This window comes from Candoia aspera, chromosome 2, assembly GCF_035149785.1.
Source record: "Candoia aspera isolate rCanAsp1 chromosome 2, rCanAsp1.hap2, whole genome shotgun sequence".
NCBI classification, from domain to species: domain Eukaryota; kingdom Metazoa; phylum Chordata; class Lepidosauria; order Squamata; family Boidae; genus Candoia; species Candoia aspera.
Window position 1 is genome coordinate 109,063,836 of NC_086154.1, and position 19,801 is coordinate 109,083,636.

At 38.5% G+C, this 19,801-nt stretch overlaps 3 protein-coding genes across 6 annotated transcripts in view; 1 reads left to right on the forward strand and 2 right to left on the reverse strand.

Annotated features, from left to right (window-relative positions):
* UNK (unk zinc finger) overlaps nt 1-8,044 on the reverse strand; it is a 66,511-nt gene extending 58,467 nt beyond the window's left edge. For 2 of the 3 annotated variants that reach the window (XM_063293074.1, XM_063293072.1), the window contains exon 1: nt 7,818-8,043. In XM_063293074.1, the coding sequence (XP_063149144.1) occupies nt 7,818-7,915 (98 nt within the window). In that variant the 5' untranslated portion in view covers nt 7,916-8,043. Of the gene's footprint in view, nt 1-7,817 lie in introns of all 3 variants that reach the window. The other variant, XM_063293073.1, reaches the window with a different exon arrangement.
* A 5,396-nt stretch (nt 8,045-13,440) lies between these two features.
* On the forward strand, nt 13,441-15,337 carry LOC134490185 (histone H3.3A). The gene is made up of 4 exons (XM_063293076.1): nt 13,441-13,462; nt 13,935-14,076; nt 14,381-14,534; nt 14,643-15,337. Exons 2-4 carry the CDS (start codon nt 13,949-13,951, stop codon nt 14,769-14,771), a joined length of 411 nt encoding a protein of 136 aa, XP_063149146.1. The 5' UTR covers nt 13,441-13,462; nt 13,935-13,948; the 3' UTR covers nt 14,772-15,337.
* Nucleotides 15,338-15,852: 515 nt separating this feature from the next.
* The window catches only part of LOC134490189 (uncharacterized), a 31,066-nt gene continuing 27,117 nt past the window's right edge, over nt 15,853-19,801 (reverse strand). The window contains exons 13-16 of one of the 2 annotated variants that reach the window (XM_063293080.1): nt 17,653-17,712; nt 17,325-17,407; nt 16,757-16,851; nt 15,853-16,145 (exon numbers count right to left, since the gene is read on the reverse strand). In XM_063293080.1, coding sequence (XP_063149150.1) covers nt 16,111-16,145; nt 16,757-16,851; nt 17,325-17,407; nt 17,653-17,712 — 273 coding nt within the window. In that variant the 3' untranslated portion in view covers nt 15,853-16,110. Of the gene's footprint in view, nt 16,146-16,750; nt 16,852-17,324; nt 17,408-17,652; nt 17,713-19,801 lie in introns of those variants that run through there. The other variant, XM_063293081.1, reaches the window with a different exon arrangement.

Sequence of the window (19,801 nt, forward strand, 5' to 3'; positions counted from 1 at the left end):
TTTTTTGAGAGAGAGAGATTGGAGACTGGCCAGGATGCTGTTTATTATCCCCAGCAAAGTGCCTACTGAATAGGCAACCACAATTAGTGTTGTTCAGGCCTCAACCTAGCTCCACATGCACAACTCGCAACTTAGCTTGTAGCTGCACAAACCTCCTAGCAAAGAGCTGAAGTTAAGTCTGCAGCCCACTGGACACGTCTGCTAATCATGTCACCACTGAAAAGGCTCTTTTGCAGCTTTTGTGCAGTATAAATTAATACCGTGATCATGTGTAGAATCTCTGGTGGAAAATGGACACCTACTGTACCAGCATAGCAAAAAGAATGGGAAAATGGAGTCAGCTGGTGGGTGCACAGAACAAAGAGTGCAAAAGGAAAATATCACTGTCTCTATTAGTGTCTGCTAAGGCAGTTCTACGCTACAGCAAAATCAAACCTTGCTTCCCTATCATTGCCAAAATCATTTGTTAGATCTCAATTCTTTGTCAAATGGATGCAGAAGAATGCCTCTCAATCCAGATGAAACTGAGAAAGCAAAAAATTCCTTCTTCTTTACCAGAAGACTGAGTTGAGGGGTTATCTCCACAGGATGAAGAAGTCTTAGCTGTGCTTTCTCACTGGAAGAGGTAGAGTTAACCCTTTCCTGTTGGCTCCATCTTCTGGGACCAAGAACACAATTGCCAATATACATGAACCTTGTTTTATTTATGTCCAAACCACTCAAGAGGGCTTTGCAATGTTTCATATTTGATTCAGAAAAATGTGCTATAAGAATGAATCAGCACCTGTCTGCAATTTATTAAAGCCACTGTGTCATTTTCTAAGATTGATTGGTGGCTGCATGGAACCTTCTGCTTGTTTACAGACTATCAGCATAAAAAACTGTATTTATTATTTACAAGAATTAAGAAAAATCATTTAAAAACTAGAAGATGAGATATCCAAAATGCAAATATACAGTCAAAACTCCAACATATTCTAAAAATCTCTGGCCAAATAAAGAAATGCGTAAAGCAGTCATCTTTATTTCCAGATATTTGTATATAACATTTGCCACCGCTATCATTCTGCAGTTTTGTAAACAAACTTTCTTGATTCTCTCCTGCTTCCCCAAACATTTATAGCAGAAAAGCAGAATTCACACCACTGTACTTCTTTCTCTGGCAAGCCAGTGCTTTAAACGGGAAGTTCTGCTAGGCCTAGCACAACTGTTCTATTTCAGTTCACAAAAAACATGCCCTTCTATTTCCAATGTAGTATTGAAGAATGCTTCTGCATACTACAGCCAAAATTGTATAAAACAAATTCCAATAATACCTTTGTCCCAAGAATATGGTATGTAAACAATGCTGACTTAATATAAAGCCTGACGCTATTCCAGAATAATCCCACTGGTTTAATTAGATTGTAAATTTGAGTGCTGCAGCCTAAATATAATTGATTAAGAGGATTATAATAAAAGGACTTTGCAGGAAAACTATTGGAAAGTAATCTTGAAATTAGTAACTTGAATGTAACTCTTTTACTCCAGTGACAGCAAAACCATGCACATGAACCAGCACTGGTATTTTGACCGTGTGTATAATGGTAGTACAGTGGGAAAATTAAATGTATGTGCAGCAATGGGACAAAATGTGTAAGACTGCATCCATCATCCCTTTCAGATATTAATACAAAATATTACATTTACTATGGCCAGCTATGCTTATTATTTCCTAGATAAAGGGAAATATATTTAGGTCAAAATCAAAACGGAAACCCTGCTGAATTAACAACACGTACTTAAAGATTATTATTTTGGGATCCTTATGTTTTGCCAGCAGACATTTTATTCATGGGGCTGTGGAGTCCCTGAAGTAGAAGCCCAGCAACACTGACTAAGACTCAAAATATAATGAATCTCAGTTTATCTTAATTCGGGTAAAATCTTTCCCAGGCTATAGATGTAGCCCACCTCCACCCCCATTGTTTGTAAACTTTTATAGTTTCTGGGATTATCCAGCAGTGCAGAAACCTCAGTTTTCAGAAATCATCAGAGGGGTCTTTAAGTCCAAACTGAGCAGTAAGCAGCATACATCTAGGGGACCACCTGCTTCTTCAGGTTTCTTAAGACTACAGTTAAACGTAGACAGGGGCTGCAACAATAGTGTTAGTATACTGAGAACTACCCCAGTTCCCTACACTGTGCTATCCGAAGTTCTGATATACTTTATTCTGCCAGACAGTAGACCTGGCCTTCATTTCATGTTATCTACCTTAGCTGGCTTCCTTGAAGTCCTTGGCCAAGTCAAACAAGGGGCTTTCCTACCAGCAAAGAGAGGTAGCATTTTTGTTAAGTTTCCGCATATCTCCCTGCACCAAAAATCAGTAACTTTATATTCATGGTTGTCACTGAACCTGCAGTACTCCTAAATGGTACTTATAGAATCCCCCCAACATTACAGAAAAATTATACAATTTTTAAATGGCTAAAAAATTTGCATACAATTTCAGTGTTCTTGCATGAGATCTCGTGAGATCTTGCGGGGGGGAAAATCACCAAACTTGATGATCTCATGAGATTTGGGGCATTTAAATAAATACAAATAATTTTTGGGAACTCACAGCCTGAAAAGTTTACAGAGTCCCGCCTTGCATTTCTGAAAATCTGTTCCAGAGGACTAGAAAACTCTGTTGACTAAAACAGCATAGGAAGTAACAAAGAAAGCTGTAGAAGGGAAGATGACTCTATAAAAATCTCCTCAGCACCTCTTCTGCAGGAGCTTTTCTTTTCACAGAGCACTAGGTAGGACCCAAGCCATTAGTAGAAATCTAGCTAAAACAGTACTGAAATCTTTAAAAGCTTATACTGGTAAATCTGCCTGCTGATAAGTGTTCAGATACAAAGTAAATTTTTCATTTGATTATATCACCAGGAAGCATACGTGTCATGCCAATAATAGTTTTTTCTATCTATCTTTAACACAGTAAGAATTCTGTGAAACAAAATTTTTGTAATTTTGTAAAACAAAAAACAAAGACTGTTAATACATTAAACAAAATTATCTGTTGCTTAATTGGTTAACAGCTTTCTTATGATCAACCAAAATACCACAATAAGCACGCCCACTTTCAAATTCTCCAGAATTCAGTCAAGACAATTATTTTGTCTATTTATCTTTTTTGTTTTTAAAACAAAAATTGGGGAACTGTACACCGCATAGAGAGTGGGTGAACAAACAAACAACCTGCCTAAGGGATGGACAGGAAGCAGAAAAGTTTTGTCAAACATATTTTGCCTGATGAAATGTTCTGAAGAACATAAAGCTCTGAACACTCTTGCATAGTATTTTGTTTATCCTAGTATAACTATTTTGTAACTATAGAGTTCCAACTACATTATGAAAATGTCACTGTTTTCATCTTACTACCATTTATAGTTTTTCCTATCAAAAGCATTTCTAGTCTCTTACACAAACTTTTCTTTACATTTAGTGCCAATAACTGCTCTGTGGATTACAAATGGGTGAGTCAATGCCCAACTGATGCTCAGACTCCATTTAGCATATTAATATTTTATTTATTTATTTTCTATTCCGCCTTTATTATTTTTATAAATAACTCAAGGCAGCAAACATACCTAATACTCTTTCCTCATTCTATTTTCCCCACAACAACCCTGTGATGTGAGTTGGGCTGAGAGAGAGGGACTGTATGCTGATTTCACAAACGCAGAATACACCATGATCTTTGGATCATCATAAACCTGTATGCACCCTCCTAATCTAAATGTTTTGGTCTCTTTAAAGTACAGTTTGCAATGGAATAGCTGCTTCTGACTCTCTACAAACTAGGATATCACAATTAATAGGAGCATGCATTTCACAGAATATTCCTTATCCAATAAACTATAGTCTAATTAATCATGTATATGAAGTGTAAGCTAGACCACATGACATTATAGCAGAATGCAGTTTCCTAAGAAGCTTAACATGTATGCTTCTTTAAATTTATGATTTTAAACTTTAAATTTATGATTTAAATGCTGATAGCTCAGAAGTATTTTTCATACCAGAGACACAATTGCCTACATTTTTAAATGACATGTATAAAAGGTTTCAGCAACAGTAGGTCCTTCATGACTGTTTTCTTGCCATTCCCAATACCTCAATACAGTATCATATTCTTAAAAAGGAAAAGTCCTTTTTTTATGTCTAGTTAAAATCAGCCCAAAGACGATAGCTGGCTATGGGCAGAATTCTACGTACATTATCTTTTTTTTTTAATATATGCTGGAAACGAGACAGCTCCACGCATTTTCTTATTTTGAAATCTAAAATCCTTTCAATTTTCAGCTTTGAAAGCATTTAGGAAATCTGCCTGACAGTTAAATACAGATTATACTGAAGCTCTAGAAGTAGATCAGTGTATTTGAACTCAACTTTAAACATTATCTTAATAAAAATACTTCATTAGGTATGTATACTTCAGCCTAGCTAATATAATGTGTTTGGCTTGAGAAAGACATGTTTTAAATACTTTTTCTTCATGGGGACATTTTCCCTCAATAGTATGCATCTTACTTATTCATAATTATTTCACAACTGAAAGTTTCTATTTTAAAAATATAGAGAGTAACAAAAACTACAAATTAGTAATAGGCTGGAATAAGTGGTATATGAATGAGAGCCAGTTTGGTGTAGTGGCTAAGGTACCAGGCGAGAAACCGGAAGACTGTGAGTTCTAGTCCCCCCCTTAGACACCAAGCCAGCTGGGTGACCTTGGGCCAGACACTCTCTCTCAGCCCTAGAAAGGAGGCAAGGGCAAACCACTTCCGAAAAACCTTGCCAAGAAAACTGCAGGGACTAGTCCAAGCAATCGCCAGGAGTCAACACTGACTTGAAGGCATAAAAAAAAAAAGTGGTATATGAAGTGAATTTCTCATGATAGATTGTTGTCATTCATACCGTAATGCTGTATGTATTTAATAATTCATAAATATTCCTACAAGAAACAGACTGGCAAAAAAATTCTCCCACACACATGGACATACCTTATGCCTATAATAGTATACCTCAGCAGCATTTTGACAGAGGAAGCATAAAGGACAAATTGCAGCAACACTGCACTGGTATGGTTCAGGACAGGAGACACATACTGTCTTTGCAAAAACATAAGCAAAATATCAAGTATTACACTTTTGTGAAGGTAAATACATTTGCTGTATCAAAGCTAGAATCCGTTGCATATTTATTTGAAAGTGTGATCCAATGTATATAATTAAGTATCTGAAAACATTACCTAAAACCAACTGTCACCTATAACACATTTCATACATGTGGCTATCTGCTTATATGTTAGTCTTCCCACCCTCCTCCTCTTAATCCTGAAGTTCCTTATGTACTTTCAACATCTACTCTAGATTTTTCCCAAATCTCTAGAACTATACTGGAAGACACTGGGATGAATGAGAACCCATTATGGTACAGATGTTATTCCACCAGAAGATGTACACAATTAGATTTAGTCCTATGAGTTTCTTATAACATCACAAGATTTGTTACAACTAACAAGTAATTCATTTTTAAATTGTATGTTTGCAAACAAGCAAGTAAATTAAATAATCAGAATCAAGGCATAAACAAATTAAAAATAATAAAATAAATAAATTACTGCTGTGAACCAGATCAGTTTAGAGATTATTACTAGCCCACAGGGCTATCGTTTTTTGTTTTATTAAATATATTTTACTTCACTGTTTCTGATCTTTTTTGGGAAATAAACTGAGTGAAATTCAATCAGATTTTTCCATTCATTGAGTGTCTATTTTAATCAGTGAAAGCAGGTAGAGAGTTTCTCTTTTCTATAGCTCCCCACATACCCCAAGTGTCATTTCTGTGTGATCCCCGAATATCTCAAAGCACATATTGAAGATGCAAAGAAAGGTGTGGGAGGTGATGGAAACCAGGAAAAATCCAACTAATATTACACTGACTTTCATTATAAATGCAACTTGCATACTATCTAATAATTACATGCATGAATCCCTACCAACAATTTAAAATTGTGATGACATATAGCAGATACATGAGGGTAAGCTACAGATAGATCTTCTGTTTTGCAATTAAGGAAAATTTGTCCAGTCATTCACAAGGGTTGAAACTAAGTAATTATTGTATCATCCTATCACACACACATACACACACAGTGTTGCATGTATTTAAAACTTTTCTATTATGCTTTTTCTAGGTTTGAGACAGTAACAGCACAACTGACCAATAAGCTGAATAGCCCTGCTGAATTAGGCTAAGACTCATTTTAGTCCATCATTCTGCTTCTCACAGCCTCCAACCAGATGCCTTTGGGATGCTCACATCATGAGATGGAGTCATTCATATTGCTTTTCCACCACTGTTCCACTGGAGGCATGATGCCCTCATCCTGGAAGTAACATTACAAATTGCCTTTGAATGTCCCCCATAAACTTATCTAATCTACTTTCGAAGCCATCACATCTTATAGTAAAGAATTCCTCGGATTAATGTGGAACAGGTTGTCTATGATCCATTCCCTGCAAAACAAGTTTTGCCCGATACTACAAAGTAGATATAGAAACAGAAGGTGTTGCTAATACAGTAACTATTCTACAAAATAACAATATCATGAGTTAACTATCACCAATAACGTATTATTGCAAGTTCCCAAGTAGCATAGTATTTACCAACAGATCTAAAATACTTATACTTGCTACAGCAACTGCTTTCAGATGTAAGCAAACTATTAGGAATTCTGAACAGAAGAGGGCCACCTATAAACATAAGAGACTACTAATTCTAATACGTAACACATCTCCTGATATTGATGTATGAAACTAACTATGAAACTAACCAAAAATAACAATATTTGTTTACGCTTGTTATTTTGCAAAGATCATTTATTTTTACCAACATGCTGAATTATTCTTCATGATATACTATGGGACTCAACATCCTTTATTTAAAAAAACTATTGTTCCAGAGCACTCAACAGAAAAAAGAAATCCAGTACAGTTCCCTTTATGCTTGAAGTTTTAATTTGCGGCTTGGACAGAAACACCTCCTCCTCTAATGACAGCCATCAGCAAGAGAAAATGGCGAGGAAAGTCACAGTACTTTTGCATACAGTACTACACTTAGGATGCTCTTGATTCATGGGGCAGACTCTTACAACAGAAAAGACTGTTACGAGGATGGTGACAGAGACCCCAATTTTCCGCACCAGAACCCTAGGCTCATGAACTTTCTGAGTGGAGTTTAATTTTACAAAACCACTTGTCAACCGTTGGACCACAAAACGTCCTCTTTGGCTAACGTGAGACAGTGGATTAGGCAACTAGATAAAAAGAGGATGACGGCGAAAGAGCCTTACACTACAAGAAGGGGATCCTCGAGGGTCAGACATGAGACGGACGGCCCCCTACCCAAAGACCAACGGAGGAGCAGAGGATCCGTAGGGTGCACACGCCGCAACGCATCATGGGCACTGCGCGCCTCTGCCTGTGGGGTGTGTTTGTGTTTGTGGGGCGGTTAGTGCGCGCGCCCGCCTGCCCGCACCAAAAGCGCGAGGGGGTGTCAGCGCCTTCCCCGCCCCCTCCCACAGTCGAAATTCCTCCGGCCCAGGCCGGCCACAACCGGTTTCAGCCGGTTCCGGGCGGGCCGTTTGTTTCCGTGCGCGCGTGCCGCACGCTGCCCGCTGACGTCAGGCGTGTGTGGCGCGCGGGCGGGCGCCGGGCGGAGGGGTGCGGCGGCGGCGGCGGCGGGAGCAGCAGCAGCAAGAGGCGGCTGCGGGTGTTCTACGTACGTGTAGTGCTGCGGCTTCTCGGGCTGCGCTTGGAGCGCGCTGGCGGGCGCCACCGCCCCGGTCGCAGGAGGCCCGGTCCCTACCGGGCCCTTCGACATGCTCCTGCCCTCTGCTCCCTCCTCCGCCGCCCGCTACCACCGAGGAGGAGAGCTTTATTATTCACTCTGCGCGGTCCGCACGGAGACCGCAATGCGCAGGCGCTGCCGCCGCCATTACCGCCCCGGGTTACCCAAAGCATGCTGGGGCTTGTAGTCCCGGTGATGGCGGAAAATCCTCCTTTTCTTCTACTGGGCTTCCGGCCCTTGAAACTACAAGTACCAGAGGTGCTCTGCGCTTGCTGTCCCGGATTTTGTAGCAGCGCAGGGGGTTATAGGAATTGTAGTTGGCAATCCATCTATGGCTTCCCCTCGAAAAAGGGTAAACGGGATTGCTGTTTCGCCAGCTGTGGATCGTTTAATCACGTCCTGTCCCGATTATTTTTACACCCCGATCTTAGCATTATTTATTATTTATTTCGAAGGAAGTGTCGCTAGATGCTGTAAGACTTCCTAGTGAGTGTGAATTACGAGTGCAATTTAGGGGGTTGTGCTAAATGATGATGGACAGTCGTACTAAAACGATGGCAAATTTGTTAGGGATTATTAAGGACCAGTCCAATTTATTAAAAAGAAAATAACAGTAGGTTAGATAGGATCCTTTTTTGGATAATATGTTGATATTCCAACACGATGAGATTTTCCCTGCTACTGTGTGATACTTAAACCAATACTAATAGCGTCCTCAAAATTACCTCACAATTCTACAAGTTTGGCGTGTCGTTATAATAAAAACAACCATGGCGTTGTTGGTCCTAAAGCACATGTTTAATTCCAGAAACTTCAGTTGTTAAAGTTGATATATCTAATAAAGTGGACTCTGATCCATCAAGTATTACATTATAACAAACGTGGTAAGTACCACAAGGCTCATTTTCCTACAATGATCTACTTATCCATACCTTGACAAATGTATGCCATAACAATACTTCATCTTTGTTATAACATATGTTATGACAATATTTGATTACCCATATGGTTACTCACAGAGAAAATCTATGTGGTTGCTAAGAGTCAACAACTTGATGGCACATAATCATGGGGTTACTCTTTATGTTGTAATTTATATACAAAATACTTTACAATTCTTATTTTAGCCCTACAGTTAAGGTGGCATGAGTCAAAACTTAACATTTAGCCCCTTCCAATAAGCATTTCATGTTATTTGTATACTGCCAAGTTCCATACATATTCCTTGAAAGTAAGTCCTGCTATATGTATGGGTGTAAAATATGCATACTTTTGAGATCTTAAACTGGAATGTTTTGTTTCATGGTCATTAATGTGTTTTTTTTTCCTTAAATATTTTGTTTGATTTATTTCTAAGGAAACATTATTAGGATTCAACCATTTTCTAACATCTGAGCAAGGCTTTTCATATTCTTTCTCAGTTCTTTAGCATCTGTATCAATATTTTAAATATATTGTTTTCTTTAAATTAGCTATGATAGTGAAGCTTTCTTCAGCCTAATACCCTCCAGGACACTAAGTTAAGGAAAGCTGATCATCATACTTAATCTCATACAACTTAATCTATATTAGAGTCTAGGAATGAATGGTTCACATATATTGCTAAACCAAACCATTTGCTATTGTATGAACCCAACCGCTATTGTTTGCAAACTATGTTTGGGCATGATGTATGAATCAGGGTATAATACTCGGCAAGCTATATATACTGTAAAACAATTGTACTTATTTGATAAGTAAACCTAGGCAATATGAGAAATGAAATACTGTGCTGTATTTCGCTATTATCTTGTTAGGAACAGGTCAAGGATACATTGTATTTATTTATTTACTGAATTTCTATACTGATGAATTGTATATCTCACAGTGGTTTATAATACTGTAATTAGAACAATATACAGTAAGAAAGCAATGATCATTCATAAATCTAAAAAAAAAAATCAGTAAGAAATAACTTTATGTCTAAATAGATATAACAACACTGGGTGCCATCAACATAGGTATCCTTAAGTACCAAAGGCCCTGTGATTCCATTTTTATTGCTTTACAGAGTGATGATAATGTTTTTGCCAATCTGTAACTAAGAAACACTTTCCTTGAGCCCTCAGTTATCTCACTTTCCATGGTGGGGATAAATAATTTTTCCTGTTGAGATGAGCATGCTGGCTGCAATGGTTCTTCCTGGAGAAATAAACTCTGAATGTACCTAGGAGCCAAGCCACAGAAGGCTTTAAAGGTCCTATGAACAGTATCTGGAAATCTATTGGCAACCAATGCAGCATCTGCAATATTGGTATAATATGGTTGAAGCAGCTCTTAACTGCCAGTATGTAGGCAGCTGCATTTTGCACCAATTCCAGTTTTCAAAGATAGCCCCGGGAAGAGCATATTACAGTAGTCTATCCTCATGGTAATGAGGGCATGAGTTACCATTTCCCGATCCTTTCATCATATATATGACTGCAATTGGCACACCAGGCAAAGCTGGTGAAACTATACTTCCTGGTCCTGTAGACAGAATAGAACCACCACCACCATCACTACTAGTACCCCTCACTGATAACTTATTTACTATATTTGTGGAACAACCAAAGTACAAGGTCACAACAGCTACCAAGATACTGGGTAAAACAGCAGCAGGGCATGTATAATGATTTGGAGCCAAAATGGAACATCACAAACTGATTAGGACACTTCTCCATTATGATTATTCCATTATTTAAAAAAATCAAACTAGTTTCTATTGTACTAAAAAAATAGTGGTGAAGGATGAATAGAGCAGGGATGTGACCCTCTTTTGTTGATGCTGGGATCTATGAGCATAGGATCATGGTTTGGGTAGACAGAACATTGTTTTACCTCAGTAAGAATTTTATTATTGTTATAAATTAAATTGGTATGGTGGAAACCCCCATCTCTTTCTCACAAACTTTGCACAGATGCTCCAGTATTTAATCCACCTGTTGCTGAATAGTCACATTTAACTGAAGAAAACTGCAGAAATGGCAAGGGCTTTAAAATTTTAATTAGATAGAGTAGAGAACTCCCATTCCTTATATATACATATAAGGCATCTTCACTTTGCCTTATAATACACTAATTGACCAAACAGATTTATCGGGGCAAAAAGAAAAATTAAAATGGTCCTATAAATAAAGAACAGTTAATTCATAAGAACATCTGAAAGGCCACAGGCTGCCTATGACTATTCTATAGTAACGTATGTTGCTTAAAATGAATTGCTTTTAATTAATCTACACTTAAAAATGTAACTATGGTTGGCATTGCTTTATACCATATGTAGTATTTTTGTAAATTGACAATATTGGCAATATATTTAAAATTCTGTTTTATAGGAAATAGGATTGTTGATTACACCCATTTTTCTACCTTTAAAACCCGTTTGTAAAACAGTGCCTATTTTTTAAAAAACTACCTATTTTTTTTTTAAAAATCTGGTTGATTGTGCATTAAAAAGATGCTGACTGCAGTCAGGAAATCAGAAGACGCTTAATCCTTGGGAGAAGAGCAATGACCAATCTCGATAAAATACTTAAGAGCAGAGACATCACACTGACAACAAAGGTCCGCATAGTTAAAGCAATGGTGTTCCCCGTAGTAACATATGGCTGCGAGAGCTGGACCATAAGGAAGGCTGAGAGAAGGAAGATTGATGCTTTGGAACTGTGGTGTTGGAGGAAAATTCTGAGAGTGCCTTGGACTGCAAGAAGATCAAACCAGTCCATCCTCCAGGAAATTAAGCCAGACTGCTCACTTGAGGGAATGATATTAAAGGCCAAACTGAAATACTTTGGCCACATAATGAGAAGACAGGACACCCTGGAGAAGATGCTGATGCTAGGGGGAGTGGAGGGCAAAAGGAAAAGGGGCCGACCAAGGGCAAAGTGGATGGATGATATTCTAGAGGTGACGGACTCGTCCCTGGGGGAGCTGGGGGTGTTGACTGACAGGAAGCTCTGGCGTGGGCTGGTCCATGAAGTCACGAAGAGTCGGAAGCGACTGAACGAATAAACAACAAAATCCTCAGTTTAGCAATAATGCCAAAGCAAATAAAGGTTTATGAATTCACTGACAGGCATACTAGTAGTTTCTTTTCTGCTTTGTTACCTAACTTAAAAATAACATACATAGCATAAATAATTATGTAAATATGGAAGCCAGTTTGGTCTAGGCTCCGGGCTAGAAACCAGGAGACAGAGTTCTAGTCCCGCCTGAGGCATGAAAGCTGGCTGGGTGACCTTGGGCCAGTCCCTCTCTCAGCCCAACTCACTTCACAGGGTTGTTGTTGTGGGGAAAACAGGAGGAGGAAGGAGTATTAGGTATGTACGCCACCTTGAGTTATTTATAAAAATAATAAAGGCAGGATAAAAAAAATAAAATAAAAATTATTAATTTGTACCCAATTCCTGTAAATGGCTAGAAATTAGCCATAGAATCCATAACTGTTATATAATTACATTTTTAAAAATACAGATTTGAGTCATAATTTCGTTATTTTCTATTGGACTTGGTCAGTTTAATTTAACTTGGTATGCATTTCACATATAAAGATCTAAAATATACCATCAACCTTGTACTTTACATGCAACAGCCAACTACAGTAACAGTCTGTCATTCTAGAATCTAGCTTGATTCTTTGTAATCAGACTGACATCAGTTAGGTATTCTTGTCATTTTACATTTTGTAAATGTGCATGCCAATACACATGGTTATTTGGTCATGACAGCCAGATAATGGCCTGTTCGTTTTTCTAATAAAGTATTTGTATCATACACACCAACTCTTATTTTATGTTCTTTCTCTGATGATGAAAAATCAATTAAGAAACCTTGGTATATTTTAGTTGCTATTATGTTATTAAAGTATTAGACAAATGAAATTAAAAGTTGTAGTTTGTGTACTGCTAATAATTGAACTTTATAAATATTAATTATTTATAAATAAGGTATTAAGGAAACATTGAAAAATAAAATTTGATATGAGGGAGAAGGAAGCGAACGTCAAGTACAGACAGCTACGTCCTCCTACCTCTGCTACCATTTCCCATTTTCTTCGTATTTGCCAGGCTGTTTTTTCTCTAATTTGCCCTCCCCAGTGAGTCCAGGACACTCAGAACGGCCGGCTTTTCTTTCCCATTGACTTTCCATTGTAGAGCTTTGCAACAAAAAGTAGGATCCAAACTATGTTTTCTATCGTCCAATCAGAATCACCAGCTTCACTGCAATTGTAATTGGTTTCCTCCAGCCTACGGCAGCCAATCAACGAGCAACTTTAACAACCAATCGGGTTTCGAGCTTTCATCCAATCGCATGTAAGATGCGGGGAAACTGCCTTTGTATCAGTTAACGTCATGACGCCGGCGAAAGTAGATGCCAATAGCTCCGCGCGTTGCGTGTCCGTATTGTGATGTCATGACGTTTTCGGTTCCCTCCCTCTATAAATAAAGCATCCCAGCAGAGGGAGGGGACAGTTAAGGTTTCCCCGAAGGGAGTATAGGGTGCATCAATTGTGTAATTACAGCGGAAGTGTGTTTTTTAAAGGATTCATTTCTGAAAGAGGTGAGTTTCGGCTGGGAGCGAGGGGGGTACAGTGAGGCTGGGGAAAAGAGAGACTTCTCGCGCTTTGGGGGACGTTTTGTGACAAATGGGTGGAGGAAGATGGGGAAGGCCGCTTTGTTCCGGTTCCGTAGCTGGCGGGTGGGGACCGGAGCCTCATGTCCGCTGCGGTTACCTGGCTGGGAACAGAGGGGAGCGAGAAGTCGAGCTTCCTCCCCTAGCCTCGCGCGTGGGCAAGCAAGAGGGCAGTTCCTGGCCCTGCGCCGGCTGCCCCTCCTTGGCTGCGTGCCCGCATGGAGGGCAGCCCCGACATCTGCCTCTGCCGTTTGCCTCTGTCCGAAGCGTTTCCGTCGGGAGGGAGACGGCTACAAATAGATGGAGTTTGACGTGCCAGAACGCATACTTAGTCTGGATGGACACTCGGGAATCTTGAGGAGCCTGCCCCGTGGTCCATCGCATTTATTTTTTCTTTCAGAAGAGTAAAGAAAAATGGCCCGTACTAAGCAGACTGCCCGTAAATCCACTGGTGGCAAAGCTCCACGTAAACAGCTGGCTACCAAAGCTGCTAGAAAAAGTGCCCCCTCTACTGGTGGAGTCAAGAAACCTCATCGCTACAGGTAATAAGACAAAACCAAACCCAGAAATGTGTATTTTAGGACAACAGGCAAGCTGATCTATGGAAATAAAAGGAGTAGAAGGGAGTGGCGTATGTTGTAACAAAATTAGCTCTTGTTACTATGATTTTTTTGTCAGCAGTAGCTTAAACTATAAATGTCTAGGAGAGCTCTTGTCACTGTCCAGTCGGCCGTATCTAGATTCTGTAGTATATTGGAAACTATTTTGGAAGATTTGTATTTAGAAATTTCCAGAAATTGTTGTGTTCTATGAACACTGCCATATTTCTTTTTCTTACATCTTCAGACCTGGTACTGTGGCCCTGCGTGAGATTCGCCGTTACCAAAAGTCAACAGAACTTTTGATTCGCAAGCTTCCATTTCAGAGGCTGGTAAGAGAGATTGCCCAAGACTTCAAGACAGACTTAAGGTTCCAGAGTGCAGCCATTGGTGCACTGCAGGTATGAGCCTATTCAAGAGCGACTGTTCTTACATGTGGAGAAAGGAATAATGTGTCCCTGTGGATGAATAGTGTCTAACCAATGTCTTGTCTTTTATCTTTGACATAGGAGGCTAGTGAAGCCTATCTGGTGGGTCTCTTTGAAGACACAAACCTGTGTGCCATCCATGCCAAGAGAGTTACCATTATGCCCAAAGACATCCAGTTGGCTCGTAGGATACGGGGGGAGAGGGCTTAGAAGGAAGCAGTTTTTATGGTGTTTTGTAGTAAATTCTGTAAAATACTTTGGTTTCACTTTGTGACTTTTTTGTATGAAATTGTTTATAATATGTTACATTTGTACTTAAGTCATTCCATCTTTCACTCAGGATGAATGCTAACAGTGACTGTTCACATAAAACTCTGATGTGAGCCCTGTTGCTCAACAGTGACAAGTTGCTAATATGCAGAAGGGATGGGTGATCTTTCTTGCTTTTCATGCATGTTTCTGTATGTTAATGACTTGTTGGGTAGCTAAAATTGTAAGGTACTAGAATTGATATAAATGTGTACAGGGTCCTTTTGCAATAAAACTGGTTATAACTTGATTCAAGTGTTTAACAATTGGGGCTGTTAAGTCTGACCATACATCACTGTGACAGAATGTGGACTTTCAAAAGGGTGAAGTACAAGTCTTAACCACAGTGTAACTTACAGTTTCCTAAAAACGTAAACCTGGCAGCTATAGAATACACTATGTGCATTTATAATAGCTATTTTATATATTGTAGTGTCAACATTTTTAAATTAAATGTTTTACATTCACATGACTCCTGTCATTGTTGTGGGAAAAGTAGCATTTCTACTTGTGTTTATGCTTAAATCAAGTTGAAGCATGTTTGTGCTTTGTATTTATCCCCCATTGCAGTAATGATTTGCGGCAACTATGTAACATAAATAGGTGAATATTCTTCCTGATTTTGACTTATACTTGCAGAGTAATTTAGAGAACTAGGAAATGCTACTCCATTTCTTAGCTTATAAAATTATTTCAACCTTGCTTCTAGACTAATTAGGTGACTCATGCAAATGAAACTAGGTAAAAGTAGTCCAGCTTTCCGTGCTGCCTCAAAACATAACCTGTTCCAGTTACTTAGACCCAACTTTGATGGTCTAAGTTTACAAATTGTTTTTAGGATTCTGCCCTACCTGTTAGGTAAACCATAGTGGGTCTTTTAAATTTAATTAAAATTACAAAGTTGCCTGCTGAGAAACTGCTCTTCTCAGCTGTTTGACTTGTTCCACCAAACAGGTCTTGTTTTCAGTGTAGATATGCTAGCTTGTGCAAACAATCTATGGCTTCAGCTTGATTTTAGTTCATTTTGAAAAGTGTCAATGTAAGCACTGTGAAAAAGCAGTTGAGTCTTCAGTTATGATTTATCTAAAACAATTGTATCTGGACAGAATTTTAACCTGTACCAAGCGACTCCATAATCCAAGAGGTGACCCATCAAGATATCACTGATTGAAATTAGACTTTTGCAGGCCAACGAGGCTCCAAAAGTAGATAGAAGCCCAGCGGCAGAGCATCTCATCTGTCAGACAGACCATTCTGTGTGTTTAAATCCAGCAGCTAAAGAAACAAACACAGTTTATCATGTCTTGAATTTTCTTTCTGACACATCACAAATTGCTTACTGCTGTTTTTATAAATACTTTCATGCTACATGCATAACTGCTAGCATTGTTTAAGGACCGTATCTGTCTGAATGACATTTTGGAATTTAGTTCATCTAGGGACATTTAGTCCAAATCTTAGATTTGATTAATGAAACTGAAATCAATCCAAGTTTGGAAATCTTCAAACATCAAATACTACAGAACTACATTATGTTACTGTACTGCCTTGGTCTATTTTTTATTTTATTTCATAGTTAGCCATCAAGCCCTTACTGAGGAATCTGAAATGTAAAAATGGATTTGTTAGAAAGCCTAACCAAAGTGATAATTAAAGAACTATGAGCTTTATATTGTATATATTTGGGGGTATAACTGGGTTGCCTTAGCAGAGTTTTGTTAATGCAACAGGACTCCGCCCATCCCAGCCAATGTATTCTGGAGAATGCCTAAATGGAGGGACGTTTCAGAAGAGGTAAAACTGAAGGGTAGAGTAATATGGAAATCTTAATACAATAGCCTTACTACTTACCACTGAAACAGGTATTCCAAAGCATACATCCTTACCAATTCGTTTGATGATTTCCTCACTTTCCTCTTCAGAATTTGATTCAAACACTAAGCAGTCAAAAGTGCTATGTTCTGGAGAGTCAGGTGAAGCTCTATAAAGTAAAAACAGTAATGCAGTTAAGATTGCATATGATTCTAATTGCCCCTAAATATAGCATGTCCTCGAATGAGTCTAAGTGACAAACCTTACTAGGCCACTGATAAAATGAAGTATTCCTCACAGTGTTTTCATGCAGAAAACCTAATTAATCTTGGGTGTTAGTTTATCAGCAATCCAATATATGGTAGAAGATACTCTTAAGTGGAAAGAACATTTAATCTCAAGATTTTTGGTAGAATATATGCTAAACAGGTAATCGGCATGATTCATAAAGTCCAATAAGGAATTTCCTTAAGATTCCTATATTGTTAGCAAAGGATGCACTGAAGCATTTGAATTTTTGTAATTGAGGGATACACCCTGCAATAAAAAATGTACTACTACTACTATATACGATTAATGGGACTGGTAAATACAGTCCTGAAATATCACCATGTGTGCATGGTTTTTCAAAATAAAACTTACACGCTACAGAAAGCAAAGAGATTGTTCCTATCCAGACGGCGTCCCACACAGGAAATGTCTGTATAAGAGTAACGGAAAAGAACCTGAAAATGGCAACAATTCCCAGTTAAAGCATTGGTCAAAGCTCATTTTTTGAAATTACATTTTTTATTAAATATCAATCATGACAAAACTAGTGAGTTTAGATCTACAATTAAAAAAACCCCTAATCCTTACAAACATTTCCAGTGTCTATTTTAAACATGTTCTGCTCAGATTATAAAAAGTAAAGGCAATTGTATTTTTGAGAAGGCAGGATCAAGCACAATCAGCAAACACACATTCTAACCTTGGAAGCAGTTTTCTGTTGAACAATTACTTCAGTTTCTTTGATATCAAATAAAATTTCCTGAGGAAATAATATTACAATTGTTAATAATCCTATTAATAAGTGACAAAATGCCCCTAGCAGAAACTTAAAATTTGACTTGCCATGTTTCTAATTTCCCAGTTTTTTTCCTTCCATCCAGACATCATCATAGCAACATAGCTTCAACTGAATTACTTTACCAATCAATGTAATTACCACTTAAAGAACTAACAATCATTTCAGATCTCTCTGAAAAAATAATGAAAACCAACCCTTTCAAATTTGCACTAAAGTAACAGCATGATTTTAAACAGAAAGTTCTATCTATATGAAATACGTAATAGTTTCAGTTATTTCATATTCAACCATGGCAACCTTAGCCAAAGAAAGTGATCTATTGGCTTAACTTTACCTTTCTATCCAAAACAGTACAGAATTTTGTCATTAGGCCTTTACCTGGACTAGATAAAAGCATACGGAAACAAAATGAGATGTAGTCTCATCCTGATTATACCTGAGAGAGCTGCTATTTATTAATATTCCAGGGAAACAAAAGCAACACTTGAATGCTTAGACTGGAAAAGTGTCTTTTTATGCCTGCTCAGTGGTGATAATGGGCAGCCAGCACTTAGCAAAGGGATTGAGAGTGAACTAAAAATGGATGATTGGCCCATCCAATTATTAATAAGATCACATTTCTGCCATATCTCTTAGACAGCAGAGCAAGAGTTAAATATTTGTGTTGACTTGATATCCAGATCCTAAAAAACTGCATAGGTATAGCAGCAACTGAACAACTTGCATTGCCTTAGCTACAATACCTGGGTGAGACAAGTTGAACAAGCCAGTCCACCTTACACTGGCTGCCAGCAGCCAACCATCACATACATTACAACTAAACCAAGAACAGGCAATTTACCATCTTCCTTCAGATGTTTTGGATTACAGTTTCCACCATTAGTAAACACTGCCTGGGATAATATAAGCATGTTCTATTTATCAGAGTTCTGCAGTTCTCTCTCTGATAGCTGAAAAATTTTCAAGCTGACATCCATTTGAGTAATCTTAAACTGATTTAGAATGAACCATCTAAATTTTATGGTGTAACATTACATTTGAATTTGATGGATTTTTCTAATACGGGAATAACTACAGGTTACTTTGGCATAGCCAGAGTGACCTAGATCTATGTTTCTTAAACTTTTCAAAACCATGAAATATTTTTTTCTTTTTTTTCTAAAAAAAAAAACTGGGAAAAAGGAATATTGAAATAAAGCATGTTTTAATTAGGGATATGCAAAACATTCCATGCATGTACCGTTCTGCCATAGACCAGCCAGGACTGAATGGTCTGTGCCCAGACTAAAGTACAGATGTTTTGTCCAGGCATGAACCTGGTACATGCACATTCTGGAAGAGGTGTTCAGGGATAAGAAACAGCAGGGAAGGGGAGATATAGTGCTGGGACGATTATGGAGAGAGGTAGATAGCTGGATGGCAGTGTCTAATGGGAATGACGATCAGGGAGAGGAGTGAAATGCATGATAGGGAAGCCTTAGGTGAAGACAGGGAGAGGGGCAGGTTGCGTATGCTGCATTTGGATTCAAGTATGGCAGCTGCTACATGGATATAAATGGAAGGAGGGAGCTGGAAAGATTGGCAGGTGAGCTGATGCACAGCTTTGCAGGAGAGGAGGGGAGAGGTGCACCCGCCTTGTCCTATTCATCCCGTAAGACTTTTTTTTCTCGGACTGCCGGGGGAGGTGTGGCAAACTGAAGACGGCTCTGTGAAAGCAGAGCCAACAACCACAGCAAAGACCAAGTAACCAGTGAGTAGACCAGTTCCCTGGAACCCCTCTGGATAAAGAGAGGACAGAAGATTGCCTACATGTGCTCCGGATGTGGAGACTGCAGGACAGTGGTTTTCTGCAGGTTTGAGTGCTGGGAGACGATTGGATTAGCCATCTTGCTTGCAACTGCAGTGTAGCCTTTTAAAGGACTCTAAGTTCGCAAACCTCACTTTCTAATTTTAATCATAAGCTTAGGAATTTAAAGAATCTGAAATAAACAGCAAAAAGCTAAATAAGATTTTGATCCTTTGATAAATGGACTAAGGGTCCAGATAAAAT

What these genes read in the sequence shown, in the direction of transcription:
- LOC134490185 (XM_063293076.1), top strand. Translation starts at nt 13,949, where the DNA reads ATGGCCCGTACTAAGCAGACTGCCCGTAAATCCACTGGTGGCAAAGCT. An exon ending in AAGAAACCTCATCGCTACAG is followed by an intron (nt 14,077 to 14,380) that starts GTAATAAGACAA and finishes TTACATCTTCAG; the next exon opens with ACCTGGTACTGTGGCCCTGC. An exon ending in CAGCCATTGGTGCACTGCAG is followed by an intron (nt 14,535 to 14,642) that starts GTATGAGCCTAT and finishes TCTTTGACATAG; the next exon opens with GAGGCTAGTGAAGCCTATCT.